The following is a 14,599-nucleotide window of genomic DNA, read 5'->3' on the forward strand; positions in this document are numbered from 1 at the left end:
GATTGAAATCTTCATCTGATTAGCCTGTGAGCACAACATCTTTTGTAGCTGAAGCAAGGAGGCTCCCCCCGTTCAGGTAGTCTGTAGTAGGCTCTGACCACTAGATATACTTTATTGGATGGGTCCATGATTTTAATCCACAAACTCTCAATCCAGTCATTTCTAATGCTCAGAGGCAACTCTCTGTAGTCTATCCACTTCTTAACAGAGAGTGCAACTCCCCCACCCTTCCTGCATTACCTATCCCTTCTAAAAATCTTACATCTTGCAATGAAGACATTACTCTCTAACATCTTGTCAGGATATGAAGATGCCATCTTGTCAAAATGTCAAGATGCTTAAAGTTACAATCTTTTAGCATCTTGACATTTTTCCCAGACTGGGGAAAAACAGAACATAATTTCCCTGTTCTGATAGAAACGTATATTTACTACCACTGTGATTCACTACTATATTTTACATCTTGGAATGTGGATGGTTCTAGTTCTTTCATGGACAGGGAAGAATCTTAGAAATATCAGGTCTGTCGCTGATTTCACTAGGTGCTGAGTTTTGCTAGGGTTAAAGGCCATAAATATATTCGGTTCTGGACCATCTTAAGAATAACATACAGCCAAGTATAACTGTTTAGCAACTAATAAATTGTTGTTAATCTTAGATTTACATAACATTGTCAGTGGCCGAGTTGAGGTGATACATCATGGAAATAAATGGGAAAAACAAGGCTGTACCAGGAAAATTTGTGCTACAACATCTCCAGGATCCAACTGTGGAAACCAAGTCTGTGAAAAACCTGAGAGTTACAGACGTAAGAGAAAACATCATTAACATGATCCCTGTGTACTCTTTGTCCCCATGACACCCTCAGAAAATACTGAGGAATAACCACAGGCCAGTAGCATCTATCAGAGCCACAAAGAAAAGACAGTCTGAAACACACATTCTGAAATATGAATGACTGCTTTCTTTCAATCCCTTCACTTCTTTATCACTACTTTTATGCAACGTTATCCAATATTCTGTTTCTCCCATCTTCTTTCCATACCCCTGTGTTATGTTTGTTTGTTTGTTTGTTTTTCCTTAATTTCTTGTCCTATATTCTTAGCTGCTCACCCATGTTATATTCCTTCTTCCTATTAGTTCTTTTTTAGCTTCTGTTTTTCTTTATTTCTAAATGGTTTTCTACACTTAAATATCACAGCCAATTGACATTTTCATAAAATCATAGAATCATTAGAGTTAGAAGGGACCTTTAAAGGTCATCTAGTCCAATTTCCCTGCTATGAATAGGGATAACTACAACTAGATCATGTTGATCAGAGCTTGGCCTTGCCTAACCTTGAATGTCTTCAGGGATGAAACAACCAATAGACCTCTGGCTGACCTGTTCCAGTGCTTCACTACCTTTACAGAGAAAACTTTTTCATATAAAATATAAATCTCCCATCTTTTAGTTTGAAAACGCTTGTCTTGTCACAACACAGAGCCTGGCCCCTTCTTTCTACTAGCTCCTCTTTAAAACCTGATTGGCCTCTCTCAGGTCTCCCCAGAATTTTTTATTCACCAGGCTAAACAGCCCCAGCTCTCTCAGCTTGATCTTTTAGAGAAAGTGTTCCATCTCCTGGATTATTTTTGTGTCTCTTCTCCAAATATTCTCCAACAGGTTCACATCTCCCCTGTACCTAGGATGCCACATCTGGGCACAGTACACCATGTGAGGTCTCACCAGCACAGAGTAGAGGTGTAGGATCACCTCCTTCATTCTACTGGCCACAACTTTTTGAATCCAGCTGGGGACATGCTTTCTGGATTGTGTGAGCACGTTTCTGTCTTACGTCCAGCTTGTCATCCACTAGTAGTCCACTCTCAAGTCCTTTTTGGCAGGCTGTAATCTACCCTCTTATTCCCCATCTCATGTTGATAGTGGGAATTACAACTAGTTGCAAGGGCCTGCAGGACCTTGCACTGCATTTGTTGAACATCATAATATTCTGCTGGCCAACTGATCAAGTCTTTCTAGGTCTCTGAATGACATGTCAGCCCTCAGACATTTAAGCCACACAGCTTGGTGTCATTCACAAACTCACTGAGGGTGATTTTGATCCCACTGTCAGTGTTATTGATGATGGTGTTAAATTGCACCAATCACAGTACTGATCCCTGGTGGAAACCACTCATCCCTGTTCTTTGTTCAGACAACGAGGCATTGACCACTGTTGTCTAGGAACACTTTTGAGTGTGTTCTCAGAATAAATAAATAAATAAATAAATAAATAAATAAATAAATAGATAATGGTATTTTGTCTTCAGCTATCATAAATACAGATCAGTACTACTTGACAAATTATGATGCAAATTGACTATTACAATTTACATGAGAAAATCCACTTAAATTATTGCAAATGAAAGACAATGCACTTCAACACATCATGAGGGATACCTGGGTTGTTGTTATAGACTCTTATCTTTTCTCCCCTCATCCCAGTAGAGAAATGAAGTGTCTGTAACACATATTTACAAACATAAATAGATATCATGAGGCCTAGGAAATACACTTCTGCCTCATAAGCTAAGTCTAGATCATCTATTATTTTATGAAGCAGAACCCTAGTAGACTAATTGTGTGTGATGCGTGAAAAAGTCAGTATGACTTCAGACAAATGAAACAAGACAATCCACAGTGTAGAAAATCCAATATATATATATTTAAATCTAAATAGGGGGGGGGGGGGAAATCATTGCTATTTAAGTAACTTCCAGAAAAAAATATAAAAATAAAAATACAAATAAAGGGGAAATTTAGAGTTTCTATCTTATTGTTCACAGTTTCAAAAATCAAGTCCTACTGATTTGAAAGCAACAAAAGAGAAGGTTGACCATCAGGTAGAGGATGGTGATTCTGACCCTCTAGCCAGCTCTCATGAGGCCCCACCTGGTATAGTGTGCCCAGTTCTGGAGCCTCCAATACCCTTGTATTGGAGCAGGTCCAGAGGAGGGCCATGAAGATCAGAGGGCTGGAGCACCTCTTCTAAAGAGGACAGGCTGAGAGAGCTGAGGCTCTTCAGCTCGGAGAAGATTAGGTTCCATGGTGACCTTATTGTGGTCTTCCAGTACTTGAAGGTGGCCTGCAGAAAAGCTGGGGATGGACTTTTTATAAGGGCAGGCAGCAACAGGAAAAGAAGAAATGGTTCAAATTGGAAGAAGGTAGATTTAGACAAGAAAATAGGAAGAAATTCCTTTTTTAGGAAGTCTTTCTAAAAACGTTGCATATCCTGTTCAAAAGATAACAATTCTTTACAACACACGCAGTTACAAAGGTTTTAGGCAAGTGAGATAAAGGTAGTAGAGAAATCTCAAAATGTATCAGTGAAATTTGGTTACAGTTTCTTTATGTACCCAGAGTAGATAAGAATCACAAAATACCAAATATGATTGCCAAGAAAGAAGTTAAACAACAGCTTTTGACATAGTTGTAGTCATTGTACACTGAAAAACAATGTGTACCAGTCTCTCGGTTGAGTGATTACAGGTTCTATTTTTTTAAAACACTATGAAACTCATTTTTTTAAAAACACTATGAAACTCAAAATGTCAATCAGACATTTTTCTGATAAATGATTGTAGCTCACAACAAGGTGTCTTCTAACTCTCTGTGAATCTCATATGTTGCACTACATTAATATCCAATACTAGTGAGTGGTGCTGTGTCAGAATGTTTCCCATTTCTACTAGCTTCTTCCCATGTTGGAAATATATAAATAAATAAATTGAAAGTCTTGAAGGAAGCTAATTGCAGTTAATGAACAAACTAAAATTGGAAAATGATTAGCAGAGGTATGGAAATAAGTAAAACAGAGAATGAGATTAAAAAAAAAAAGAAAGAAAAAAGGAAAAGAAAAGAGGAAAACGTTAAGAAAAGGGGAAAAAAAATAAAAATTCCTAATTGTTCTTTCAAAGCTGGCTATAATTTGGGTCTATCCATTTGTCATTCAAATTCTAGCAGATAGCATGTGCTGAAAATGTTGCAGATGGCTCAGTGACGCAGCAGGGGTGGTTTGGATGGGAAGCAGTTCCTGTGGTTGCCTCAGCAGATTGTTTTCAGCAAAGATATTGACAGTGCCCAGTCACTGTCATGAAATAACGCTTGTTCCCTTATTTCTGTCGGGGCATTTCAAATGGCTGATCTATATGTGACTGAAATCAGAAGGGTCTGTCAGAGTTCAATTCTTATTGCTGCCAAACAGCCCTGTCTTTAATAGCAAGCGTTATGATTGAGAAAAGCAATTCAGGACCCATCTCAGTGAAATGCTCACTGTGCAAGCAAAATTATTTTTCAGTAATTCATACTGGAAGAAGTTGACTCGTTAAAGTGTTATTTTGCAAACTTAAATCTCTTCAAAACATTGTTCATTTAGAAGAAGCCTGGATGGAGGTGCTCAATGAATGAATCCCATTTCTACTGACAGAATAGAGGGTAGGCTTTGCAAGAGGTAACCAAGCAGATCTTCTTATGTTCCGGGTATACTAGTGCCCAACAGATATGTCAGGTGACTATTGTTGGTTTGCTCTCATGTTTTTTTTCATGTTTTACCTCATGTTCATGTGGAACTTTCTGTGTAACCATTTGTGCCCATTGCTCCCTCTCCTGTTGCTGGGCACCACCAAAATGATCCCTTCTCTTGACTCCTGCCATTTAGATGTTTAAAAACAATGATAGGACTCTTTCTCAGTCTTCCCTTCACCAGGTTGAACTATCTCAAATCTCTCACCTTTTCCACATAAAGGAGATGCTCCAAGTCCCTAATAAACTTTGTAGCCTTCTGCTGGACTCTCTCTGGTAATTCCCTGTCTTGAAATGGGGAGCTGGATATGGTACCTCAGACATGGCCTAACCAGGGCAGGGTAGAGAGGGAGGATCACTTCTCTTGCACACTGTTTTTAATGCACATCAGGATACCACTGGACTTCTTGGCCATAAGGGACACATTACAGGCACATTTTCAACCTGTTGTTCACCAGGACATCCAGGTTCTTCTCCATGGAACTCCTTTCCTACAGGCCAAGACCTAGCCTACCACTGATAATTTTTTTTTATTCCTCCTCAGTTGTATGATTCTGCACATGCCTTTGTTGAACCTCCAAAAGCTCCTTTCCACCCAGTTCCCCAGTACACCCACTTGTTGAATGACAGCATAGCCTTTTGGTGTACTAGCCACTTCTATTTTCATATCATCAGTAGACCTCCTTAGGGTGCGCTTTCTCCCTTTATTCATGCCACAGATTAACACATTAAAAAAGATTGGACCCAGTACCAACTGCTGGAAAACACTACTGGATAGATTATTGGATTATATTACAAGATTATTTTATTTTATATTTTATTTTATTTTTCCCCAGACAGAGGATGAAGGGGCGGGGACTAGGGAGGGGGAGGACACAAGATGAGCTCTGCAGTAATTAAGTGTCTTAGGAAAAAATAAGCAGCATAAAATGGACACCAAAATTTATACTTTGAATTTGGAAGGGAAAAAAATTGTTTTCCCCTAACTGCAATCCACAGTCTAATCACTCAGACATTTTTCAAGTCAACTTGTACTGAGCAGTAACTTAATTCTCCTTTTGAATACTGGTCTGGCTCAGAAGATAACAGAATACAGTTTCTTTCCATGCATCTGGGAAAACAGCTGTATCCTACTGGGAGAATACTGAGGACAAGACAGTGGCAATATTGGACTAGGAAAGATGTGGTGAAATTGTAGTATAGTTCTACAGTGTAAGTAGCAGGAAGGAGAAGAAAAACAAGCAAACAAATAAAAAGCCCTATCTATTGAGTAAATCTGATGAATTTCTGAAGAGTATTCTAGGTTATTTAGCCTGGTGTAAGACCTATATCAGCAGAACTAAGTATTACTTTCCAATCTCAGATCAATGCAACCTCACTTTATTCTTTCCATGTAGCTTGTATCACACACTAATTTATCTATAGGGGATTAACAAATAGCTGAAATGAATCAATTCTCCGGAATGCACTCCACGATCTGAGAAGTATCTCTATTTACTGCAAACTCTGAGTATTAGGACATGCTTGAAAGTAACAGACAGTGAAGCTTCTTGATCAAATCTGAATAAATGGAAAAAGTAGTCCAAGAAAAGCAGATTGGATCGGAATCAAAGAATAAAAGCAAAATTAGGCATTTAATCTGATCCCTACTAGCTCATGCATCACAAAATTGTTATTGTTTTCATACGTTTTGGAATTATTTTGTATGCAAGATCCTGAAACAAATCGGATGAGTCACCTGTATTTGTAGAAATAGGTTATTTAATAGCAACAACAACAAAGTAAGATGGAAAAAAATAGCAAAAGCGAGTATTTGCTATTTTTTTTTTCTTTCCCCAAAAACCTATGTATTACAATTAGAAATATATTAGTTTAACTAATTTTGCATTTAATATAAACACATTATTCTAGTTACCAGAAATATCAATAACTTGTCTTCACCCTTACACAAATAAACTTTAATTAAAATTAGTAAATAATAATAATTAAAAATATATATATATGTATATCCGACGACCATTGTCACTGAACTCAGCAAATGCAAGTATGCTTAGATCATGGAATAACAGGAATATTTGAAGGATGCCTAGATAGTAATTTTTTCATGTGTTAAAGGTTTTCTATTTTATTAACTTGCTTAGCTATACCAATTTTTTACATCTTTTGGAAGTCATTCTACATCCCCTTAGTAAATCATTGCTATTGTTTTAAAGAGAGGACAGCAATTAAATATTGTTATTAGTGTAATTATCTAACAAAATGTAAAACATTAGAGCTTGGCTTCAGGACTTAGGAGCAATTGTATATTTGCTTGTAACACTGCAAAATAAAGCTGAAAACAAAAGTTAGGAAACATGCTGTCATCAGGCTTATCTTTCACATGTGAGCCTAAAAAGAAATTTGTAAGCAAAATCTGTTTCAAATGCACTAGAATTCTTAGAATTTAATTTTGTCTAATTTTGTCAGTCAATTTGAGATAGATTTGAACAGTACTGGGTTAACCTGAGATTTCTCATAAAACCTGAGAAGACAGTGTCAAAATGTTTTCTTAAGTGAAAACACGCACAGAATGAGTATTATAGATGTTTAATTTCAGTATCAAATGCAGTCAGATGAAAGACTGTGGGAAAAAAAAAAAAAATCACCTTTAATCAAAGTATTCCTTTACATCCTTTTTTTTTTTTTCTTTTTTTTTTCTTTTTTTTTTCTTTTCCCCATTTCATAGTCTTTTATCTCACTTTACTTCCTAGTTTTAGCTTTATTTTTATCTATCCTCGCACCAAATGTATGGCAAAACATATCGGTGTGCTTGGTAATAAATTGGTGTATTACTCAGGAAAAAAAAAAAACAAAAACAAAAACATAAAGCTGTAAAGGGTTACACTATGGAACATTCTAAAGGGTCTCAGTATGAAATCTATAATCACTAATAGTGACAGATAAATACCTTTTCAGGTGAATACATCCGTGCATAATGTCTAAGTATCACTGCCACAAATCTGTTCTGAATCTGTATAATGTTTTTGGTGGATTTTTTTTGTTGTTTTTTGTTTTTTGTTTTGTTTGGTTTTATTTTGTTTTTCCTGGAGTTCATTTTGAAATGGTCAGATCAGTAAATCACAACTTTTAAACCACTTCCTCCCTACACATTATTACTCTTCTTTGGTAGCTTTCAGATATGAATGTGCTGAGCTTAACTTGTATTGCCAAGTCTTATAGAACTTCTGCTACACTGGGTAGACCAAATAGCAAGAGATTGACTGTCATCCTGTATAATCTGTTGTCTTGGAATTTACAACTGAAGGAATAAGACTGAAAACTCAACTTTATAATACCAACATCAAAAGAACATCCATCATTGGTGCTCTCTTCCTCATTCTTACCTGTCCACACATATAATGACTACTCACAGCCCATGAAATTAAATGCGAAGTTTTCAGTAAAAAGACCTGCATATATACAGTATGAAGTCACACAGAAGAGGGTAGGAAACAGGAGACTAGAATACCCAGGACATCCATAAAAGTGAACTACATTTAGGATAAAATGATGCTTTCTAAAATTTCTGTGAGTTGGCTCTTAAGGAAAATTATTTTCCTACTTAATGTATTTAATATTGAACAAAATGAGGTACTGAAAGTCTTTTATGTAAAAGGTATTTCCCACTCAGAAACTTAATCCCAACTTTTACTCTTTTTATCAAGGTTTAAGAAGGGAAGGAGAAAAGAGAGGAAAAAGAAAGAAGCTAGGATACTGTCAATATGTCATCCCATATATCAAAATCAGAGACGGAAACAGAACTTTTTCTCTCTCATCCCTATTCAATTCTGATGCTTTTATTGTAACTAGACACATAACTTTCTAGACAGTGAGTGTGGGTCATTAGGAAAATGCTGCCTTCATTTCAAACAATAGAAATATTCTTTCTGGACATCTGCTTCGGTCAATATTAATTACTGATTTACAATTTCACATCAATTATTTCTCTATTGGAATTTGAGCAGTAGGGACAATCTCAATATTCTCAGTCATTCTCACTGAAATGTTTCATACCCATTCCATACTGGAAACTCCTATTCAATAAACGAAAAATAGTCTTCCTCCTTTATCAGTCTCTTAATTGTTAGATAACCCCCTCTTCCCCAGTTTATCTCAGATTTTCATTAATCCCACTGAATGTCATAACTAGACACTTCATCCCATTTTTATTTCTCTAGATCATAAAGATATCCAATTCTTCTTAAATAATTATCTGATATATTTTTTGAGATGTGACAGTACCTTGTGTAATTCACAACTCTGAGGGTTTTAGTCTCATTAATTCATCAGCTAACATTAGGAACATATAGGAAATGGAAACATTAATGGAAACATGTTTCTCTGATGTCTATATAAATTGTGTGTTGTGATACTTTATATAATATGAGTATGGTATGTCTTTTTTGTTTGTTTTGTTTTTTGTTTCTTCTCCTTCAAAACAACATGATTCCTAAAAGAATATGCTTAGAAAAAATTGCTGTCATCTTTTGGCTATGCTGCAGGGGTAAAAAAGGGATATTATGTTGAAAGTTCCAGCAGGCATCCTTGACATCTGCTTTGCTATGGATGAGTTAATTTGAAATCACAGAAAGTTACTCTGAGATAAGCATTCTTCCTCATTTTATGTAGTGATCATAGCACCTGTGGCAAAATTATTTCCTTGGTTAAGCAATACTAGTGGGAAATAGCTGTCACTGAAAGATGTGGCACTGAAATGTAAGCTAGACATAAAAAAACAGAGGTAACATATACAGACAGGAAATTATATGCACTAGCTCTATTTAGTCTTTTATATTTTCACCTTGCCCTGTTGTTTGAATAGGAAATAAAATTTGTTTAATTTACACAACTATTACAGTTTAGAATTGCAACTTTCTTTATCCTGAAATTTACTTGGAAACTATTATACTATTATTGAATTACTTTTCCAGTTTCTCTTCATCTATTTTCTTCTTTTTTTTCTTTTTGAATTTCCAAAATATGTAAATAAATGACTGTTATGTAGTCAGATCAATATGCTGGCTTCTGAGACAAACACTGCACATTCAGCAAGGTCTTTTTAATGATAGAGAATGCAACTGTCAGTGAGAATAAATCAAAGATGATAAAATGAGAACACTGTCCAGAGAAAATAATGACATATCTTGCCAGCACAGGACAGTGATATTAAAGCATGCTTCAAGTTTTCTTTCTTGGACTGAGGCTCAGACATGCAATCTGCATTCTCCTGATGGGACAGGAGAGGAGACCAGCGCCAGCTGAGCTATAATAATACTCAGCAAAAAGTCAGGAGTTGCAGGGAAGAAAACATAGTCACTGTGGACATCCTCCACACTTTGCGCAGAACAGCTGACTTTGCAGTTAGTAATATTTCTGCTTGGGGGCAAGGGCCAGCAGGCCAACAAGTTATATCCATCCCCCTCAGCAAGTTACATGAGCACTTACAGTTGCACTAACAGCAGGGAACTGACCACTCTCTCCTTTATACAGTGGAGCCAAGGGTGGTTTTGCAAAAAATATCTAATTAAAAAAGGCTTATAATATCTCACTCTGTAACAAATTAAGCTGACTCATTGCCCCAGCCACCAATTATAGGTCCTTTTATCCAAACACTGTACAAAAAAAAAAAAATAAAAAAAATAAAAAAGAGAGAGAGAGAGAGAGAGAGAAAGGGAAAAAAAAAATAATAAAGAATGAAATCCCTCATTAATCATTCTCCTTTGAACTTTACATTACATTCCCAGTTCACCCTTTCTCCACAGATACACTGCCGCTGAAACTTACCGCTTTTGCCAACTCCCCCTGCTCCTAGCATCACCACCTTGTACTCTCTGGAGCCTGCTGAAGAATTGTTGGAGGAGCTGATTTCATTTTCTAGCTCCATCTTGCACGAGGCAGAAGAAGAGAGAAAAAGGGAAGAAAAAGCAACTTGCAGATGCTGCCTCTGATCTTAAACAACTTTAAAAGCTCTGTTTAAAAAGAAAAAAGAAAAAAAAAAGAAAAAAAAAGAGAAAGAAAGATAAAAAAAGCAGAATGGAAAGGTATAATACAAGAGGTACGATTTATCAGCCTTACACTCACTGCTCTGCCTGTGTTAGCTGGAGAATGTCTCATAGCAACCACTTTAACAGCTTCCAATAAAAATCTCTCTCTGCCCCCTCCCAGCTCTGTATCATTTTCCATGTTTCTCTTCCTGGACAGAAGCAGTTTTGTGATGCTCAATAGATCTGATACCTCTGGGTGTTGCTGTGTCACTGGAATAAAATGTAGCAAAATTTCTGGTGGAAAAAAAGAAAAGAAAAAAAAAAAATAAAAGGATCACATTTCTGAATTATGATGTTTGCTACTCTGTGTATCATTTTCTTCGATTTTAAGCAATAACAGACTATCAAACAACCTCCATGCTAACTTGGACTTCAATATTCATCCTGTCTTCATAAAGTTCGCAATATTTACATTTAATAAAATCATAAACAAAAAGAGCAACAACTTATAAATTGTTTGCTTTCCATGAATCTCCCTGCAGTTTTCTATGGTTAGGACTGTCCACAGATAATTTTCTTTTATTTCAGTTTACACCATTTATTTATTTGCAGATCCATGTATTTCTATATAAGTAAAATGGAAAAATAAATCATTTTAAGTATTTCTCATGACAATCATGTATTTCTAAACAACTCAGTTTGTCCTAAGAAATAAGGAAATAAATAAATAAATAAATGTCACACTGCGACTTACCTTCCCCTTAGAATTATCTAGCAAAAACTTACAACAAATGACTAGACATGACCAGAATGCTTCATTGATTTCTGAAGGATATCCTTAAAAGCTGCACTATATTTAAAGATTGTGATTAGTACCATAGAATGGTAAAACAACCTAGGTTAAAAAAGACTTTGAAGATCATCTGGTTTCAATGCCTCTTCCATAGGCAGGGTTGCCAAACACTTGAACAGGCTGCCCAGAGCCCCATCCAGCCCGGCTTTGAATGCATCCAGGGATGGGGCATCCAGAACCTCCTTGGGCAGCCAATTTCAATGCTTCACAAACCTCTGAGTGAAAAATTTCCTCAGAATATCTAACCTAAACCTCCCCTGCCTTAGTTTAAAACCCATTCCCCTCCTGTCATATCACTATCTAACCTCATAAAAAGTCATTCCGCATTTATACGCTCCCTTCAAGTATTGAAAGGCCACAGTGAGGGCTCCCTGGAACCTCCTCTTCTCCAGGCTAACCAAACCCATTTCTCTCAATCATTCTCCATAGAAGAGGTGCTTCATCTCTCATCATCTTAGTAATCCTCTTCTAGAGCTGCTTCATGAGTTCCATGTCTTTTTTTGTGGTGGGGGATCCAGGTCCGGATGCAGTACTCCAGTTGGGGCCTCACCAGGGCTGAGTAGAGGGGGACAATCACCTACCTATCCCTGCTGTCTACACCTTTTTTGATATAGCCCAGGATACAGTAGGTCTTCTGGGCTGCAACTGCATGCTGCTGGCTCATGTCCAGCTTTTTGTCTACCTGGACCCCTGAGTCCTTCTCTGCAGGGCTGCTCTCAAGAAGTTCTCACAGTCTATGTAACTTACCTGGGATTGCCCAGTCCATGTGCAACACCTTACATTTGGCTTTGTTGAGCCTTATGAGATTTACATGAGCCCACTTCCCAGCATCCAGGTCCCTCTGGATGGCTTCCCTTCCCTACTATGTATTTACTGCAACACTCAGCTTGGTGCTGTCTGCAAACTTGCTGAAGGTGTGCTAGATGTTGCCTATGTCATTGATGAAGATGTTAAAAGAACACTTTTAACAAGACTGATCCTTAAGGTAAACAGTTTGTGAACGGCCTCCACACAGGCATAGAACAATCGATCACAACCCTTTGGCTGAGAACAGCCAGTTCTTAATCCATTGAACCTCTCATCTTTCAAGTCCGTACCTCTCCAATTTAGAGAGCAGGATGTGGTGAGGGTCCATGTCAAAGGCTTTCCAGAAGTCCAGGAGAATGATATCTGTCACCCTTCCTCTGTCCACCAATGCTTTCACTCCATCATAGAAGGTCAGAAGATTGGTCAGGCAAGATCTGCCTTTGGTGAACATGAGCTGGTTGTCTCAGATCACCTTTTTGTCTTCACAGTATCACAGTCTCGAGCGGGTTGGAAGGGACCTTAGAGATCACTGAGTCCAACCCCTGGGATTCGAGCCCCTGTGTAGCAGAGCGGCACTTCTACCACTTGCCCCACAGGGGGGATTTGAACTCCAGGCCCTCCGGTATTACAACGTGTCATTCCTACCACTGCGCCACCGGGGCACACCGGGTCTTGTATATGACTTAACATGGTAAACAGGAGGATCTGCTTCATGATGTTCCCAGGCACATAGGTGAGGCTGACTGTAGTTCCCCTGTCATCCTTTCTCCCTTTCTTGAAAATATGAGTAATGTTTCCCTTCCCTTCCAGTCACCAGGGATTTTCCCTGAGACATGATTTTTCAATTATGATGGAGAGCAGCTCAGCAACCACAACAGCTATCTCTCTCAGAACCCTAGGATGGATGTCATCTGGCTCCACTGACTTACATACATTCAGTTCCCTAGGAGGTCTTAGACTCATCTCACAGTTACAGCAGGATACAGTCTGCTCCTCTCACCCAAACTTCAGGGTTCTAGCAGACATGTGGAGGAGACTGATTACCAGCCAAGACTGAGGCAGAGCACTTATTGAGCACCTCAGTTTTTTCCATGTCTGAGGAAGCCAGTTTTCTGTCCCCATGTCTGCCTATGAAACGGTAGAATCCGTTCTTGTTTTTTTTTTTTTTTTTCACATCCCTTGCCAAGTTCAGCTCCATCTGTGGCTTAGCTTTCATGATCTAATTGCTACACATGTGGTCAGTGTCCCAATATTCTTTCTAAGCTACACAACCCTGCTTCCACTTCCTGTACATTTCCCTCTTTTCCCTCAGTTTAAGCTGCAGGTCCTTTCTCAGCCATGCCAGTCACTCACCTCCTCTGTTCAGTTTCTTCTGCTGGGGGATGGAGAGCTCTTCTAGCTCTTTTCTGTTCCTGTGCCCTTAAGAGCAGATTTTATAAGAGTTATAAGAGCTTTTATAGGACAAAAGGTGATGGCCTCAACTTGCACAAGGGGAGGTTCAGGTTGTATGTTAGGGAAAATTCCTTCTCAGAAAGAACTGGCTAGACTCGAACACGCTGCCCAGGGAGTTCGTGGAGTCCCTATCCTAGGAAGATTACAAGAGATGTGAAGATGTGGCACTGAGGGACATGGTTTAGAGGACATTATGGGGAGAAGTTGCTGGTTGGAGCAGGTGATCTTAAAGATCTCTTCCTACCGTAGTGTTTCTGTGATTCTTTGATTCAGTTCTCTACTACAGATTTCTTACAGGATTTCTGTACTCTGTGCACTTTTGTATTTTAAAACCTGGGTAGCCGTATCGATGCCTGGATACAGACTTCAGAATTCAGAAGAGTTTTTCTTCAGATAATAAAATATGACTTAAGTAGAAAATTCTTAATGTAGTAATATGATGTCTAAATATCAAGACCCAGCATTAAGAGACAGGAAGGTCAGTAGATCCCTGTTGTGTTTAGAATTCCATTCTCATTAAAATCATCCTAAAATGCTCAGCGTTAACCTACAAGATACAACTAATATCAAAATCACTCTTTAAAACAGCTAGGTTTTCTAAGTAATCTCTCATCAACATATAAATCTTTTTCTCAGGAGTGTTTATTCCCACACCTTTCAGTAGCATTTGTAAGACATTAAAAATGTCAGGGAAGTGGGTGATTGTGGGAGTGATGAAAAAGAAAATCTCAACAAACGTTTAAAAAATATTTTAGTGAAAATTATATGCATTTAATAGATTAATTTATTTTGTCTGTGTATTAGTTTGTTCATTTGTTTCCCCTGCTGATAAGATTTGCCAGAATTTTTTTTTTACAGCTCTGAAGTAAGAAGACATATAGGAAATAGGCTACTACAGGAGGA

General features: G+C 37.8%; 1 protein-coding gene across 6 annotated transcripts in view; it reads right to left on the reverse strand.

The window, feature by feature from the left end:
- Positions 1–10,808, reverse strand: part of RIT2 (Ras like without CAAX 2) — a 222,351-nt gene extending 211,543 nt beyond the window's left edge. For 5 of the 6 annotated variants that reach the window (XM_085528753.1, XM_032441364.2, XM_085528751.1 and 2 more), the window contains exon 1: positions 10,385–10,712. In XM_085528753.1, coding sequence (XP_085384879.1) covers positions 10,385–10,484 — 100 coding nt within the window. In that variant the 5' untranslated portion in view covers positions 10,485–10,712. Of the gene's footprint in view, positions 1–10,384 lie in introns of all 6 variants that reach the window. The other variant, XM_032441362.2, reaches the window with a different exon arrangement.
- Positions 10,809–14,599: the final 3,791 nt, after the last annotated feature.

Source organism: Coturnix japonica, chromosome Z (genome assembly GCF_054131305.1).
Source record: "Coturnix japonica strain WE chromosome Z, WE-NBRP24, whole genome shotgun sequence".
NCBI classification, from domain to species: Eukaryota; Metazoa; Chordata; class Aves; order Galliformes; family Phasianidae; genus Coturnix; species Coturnix japonica.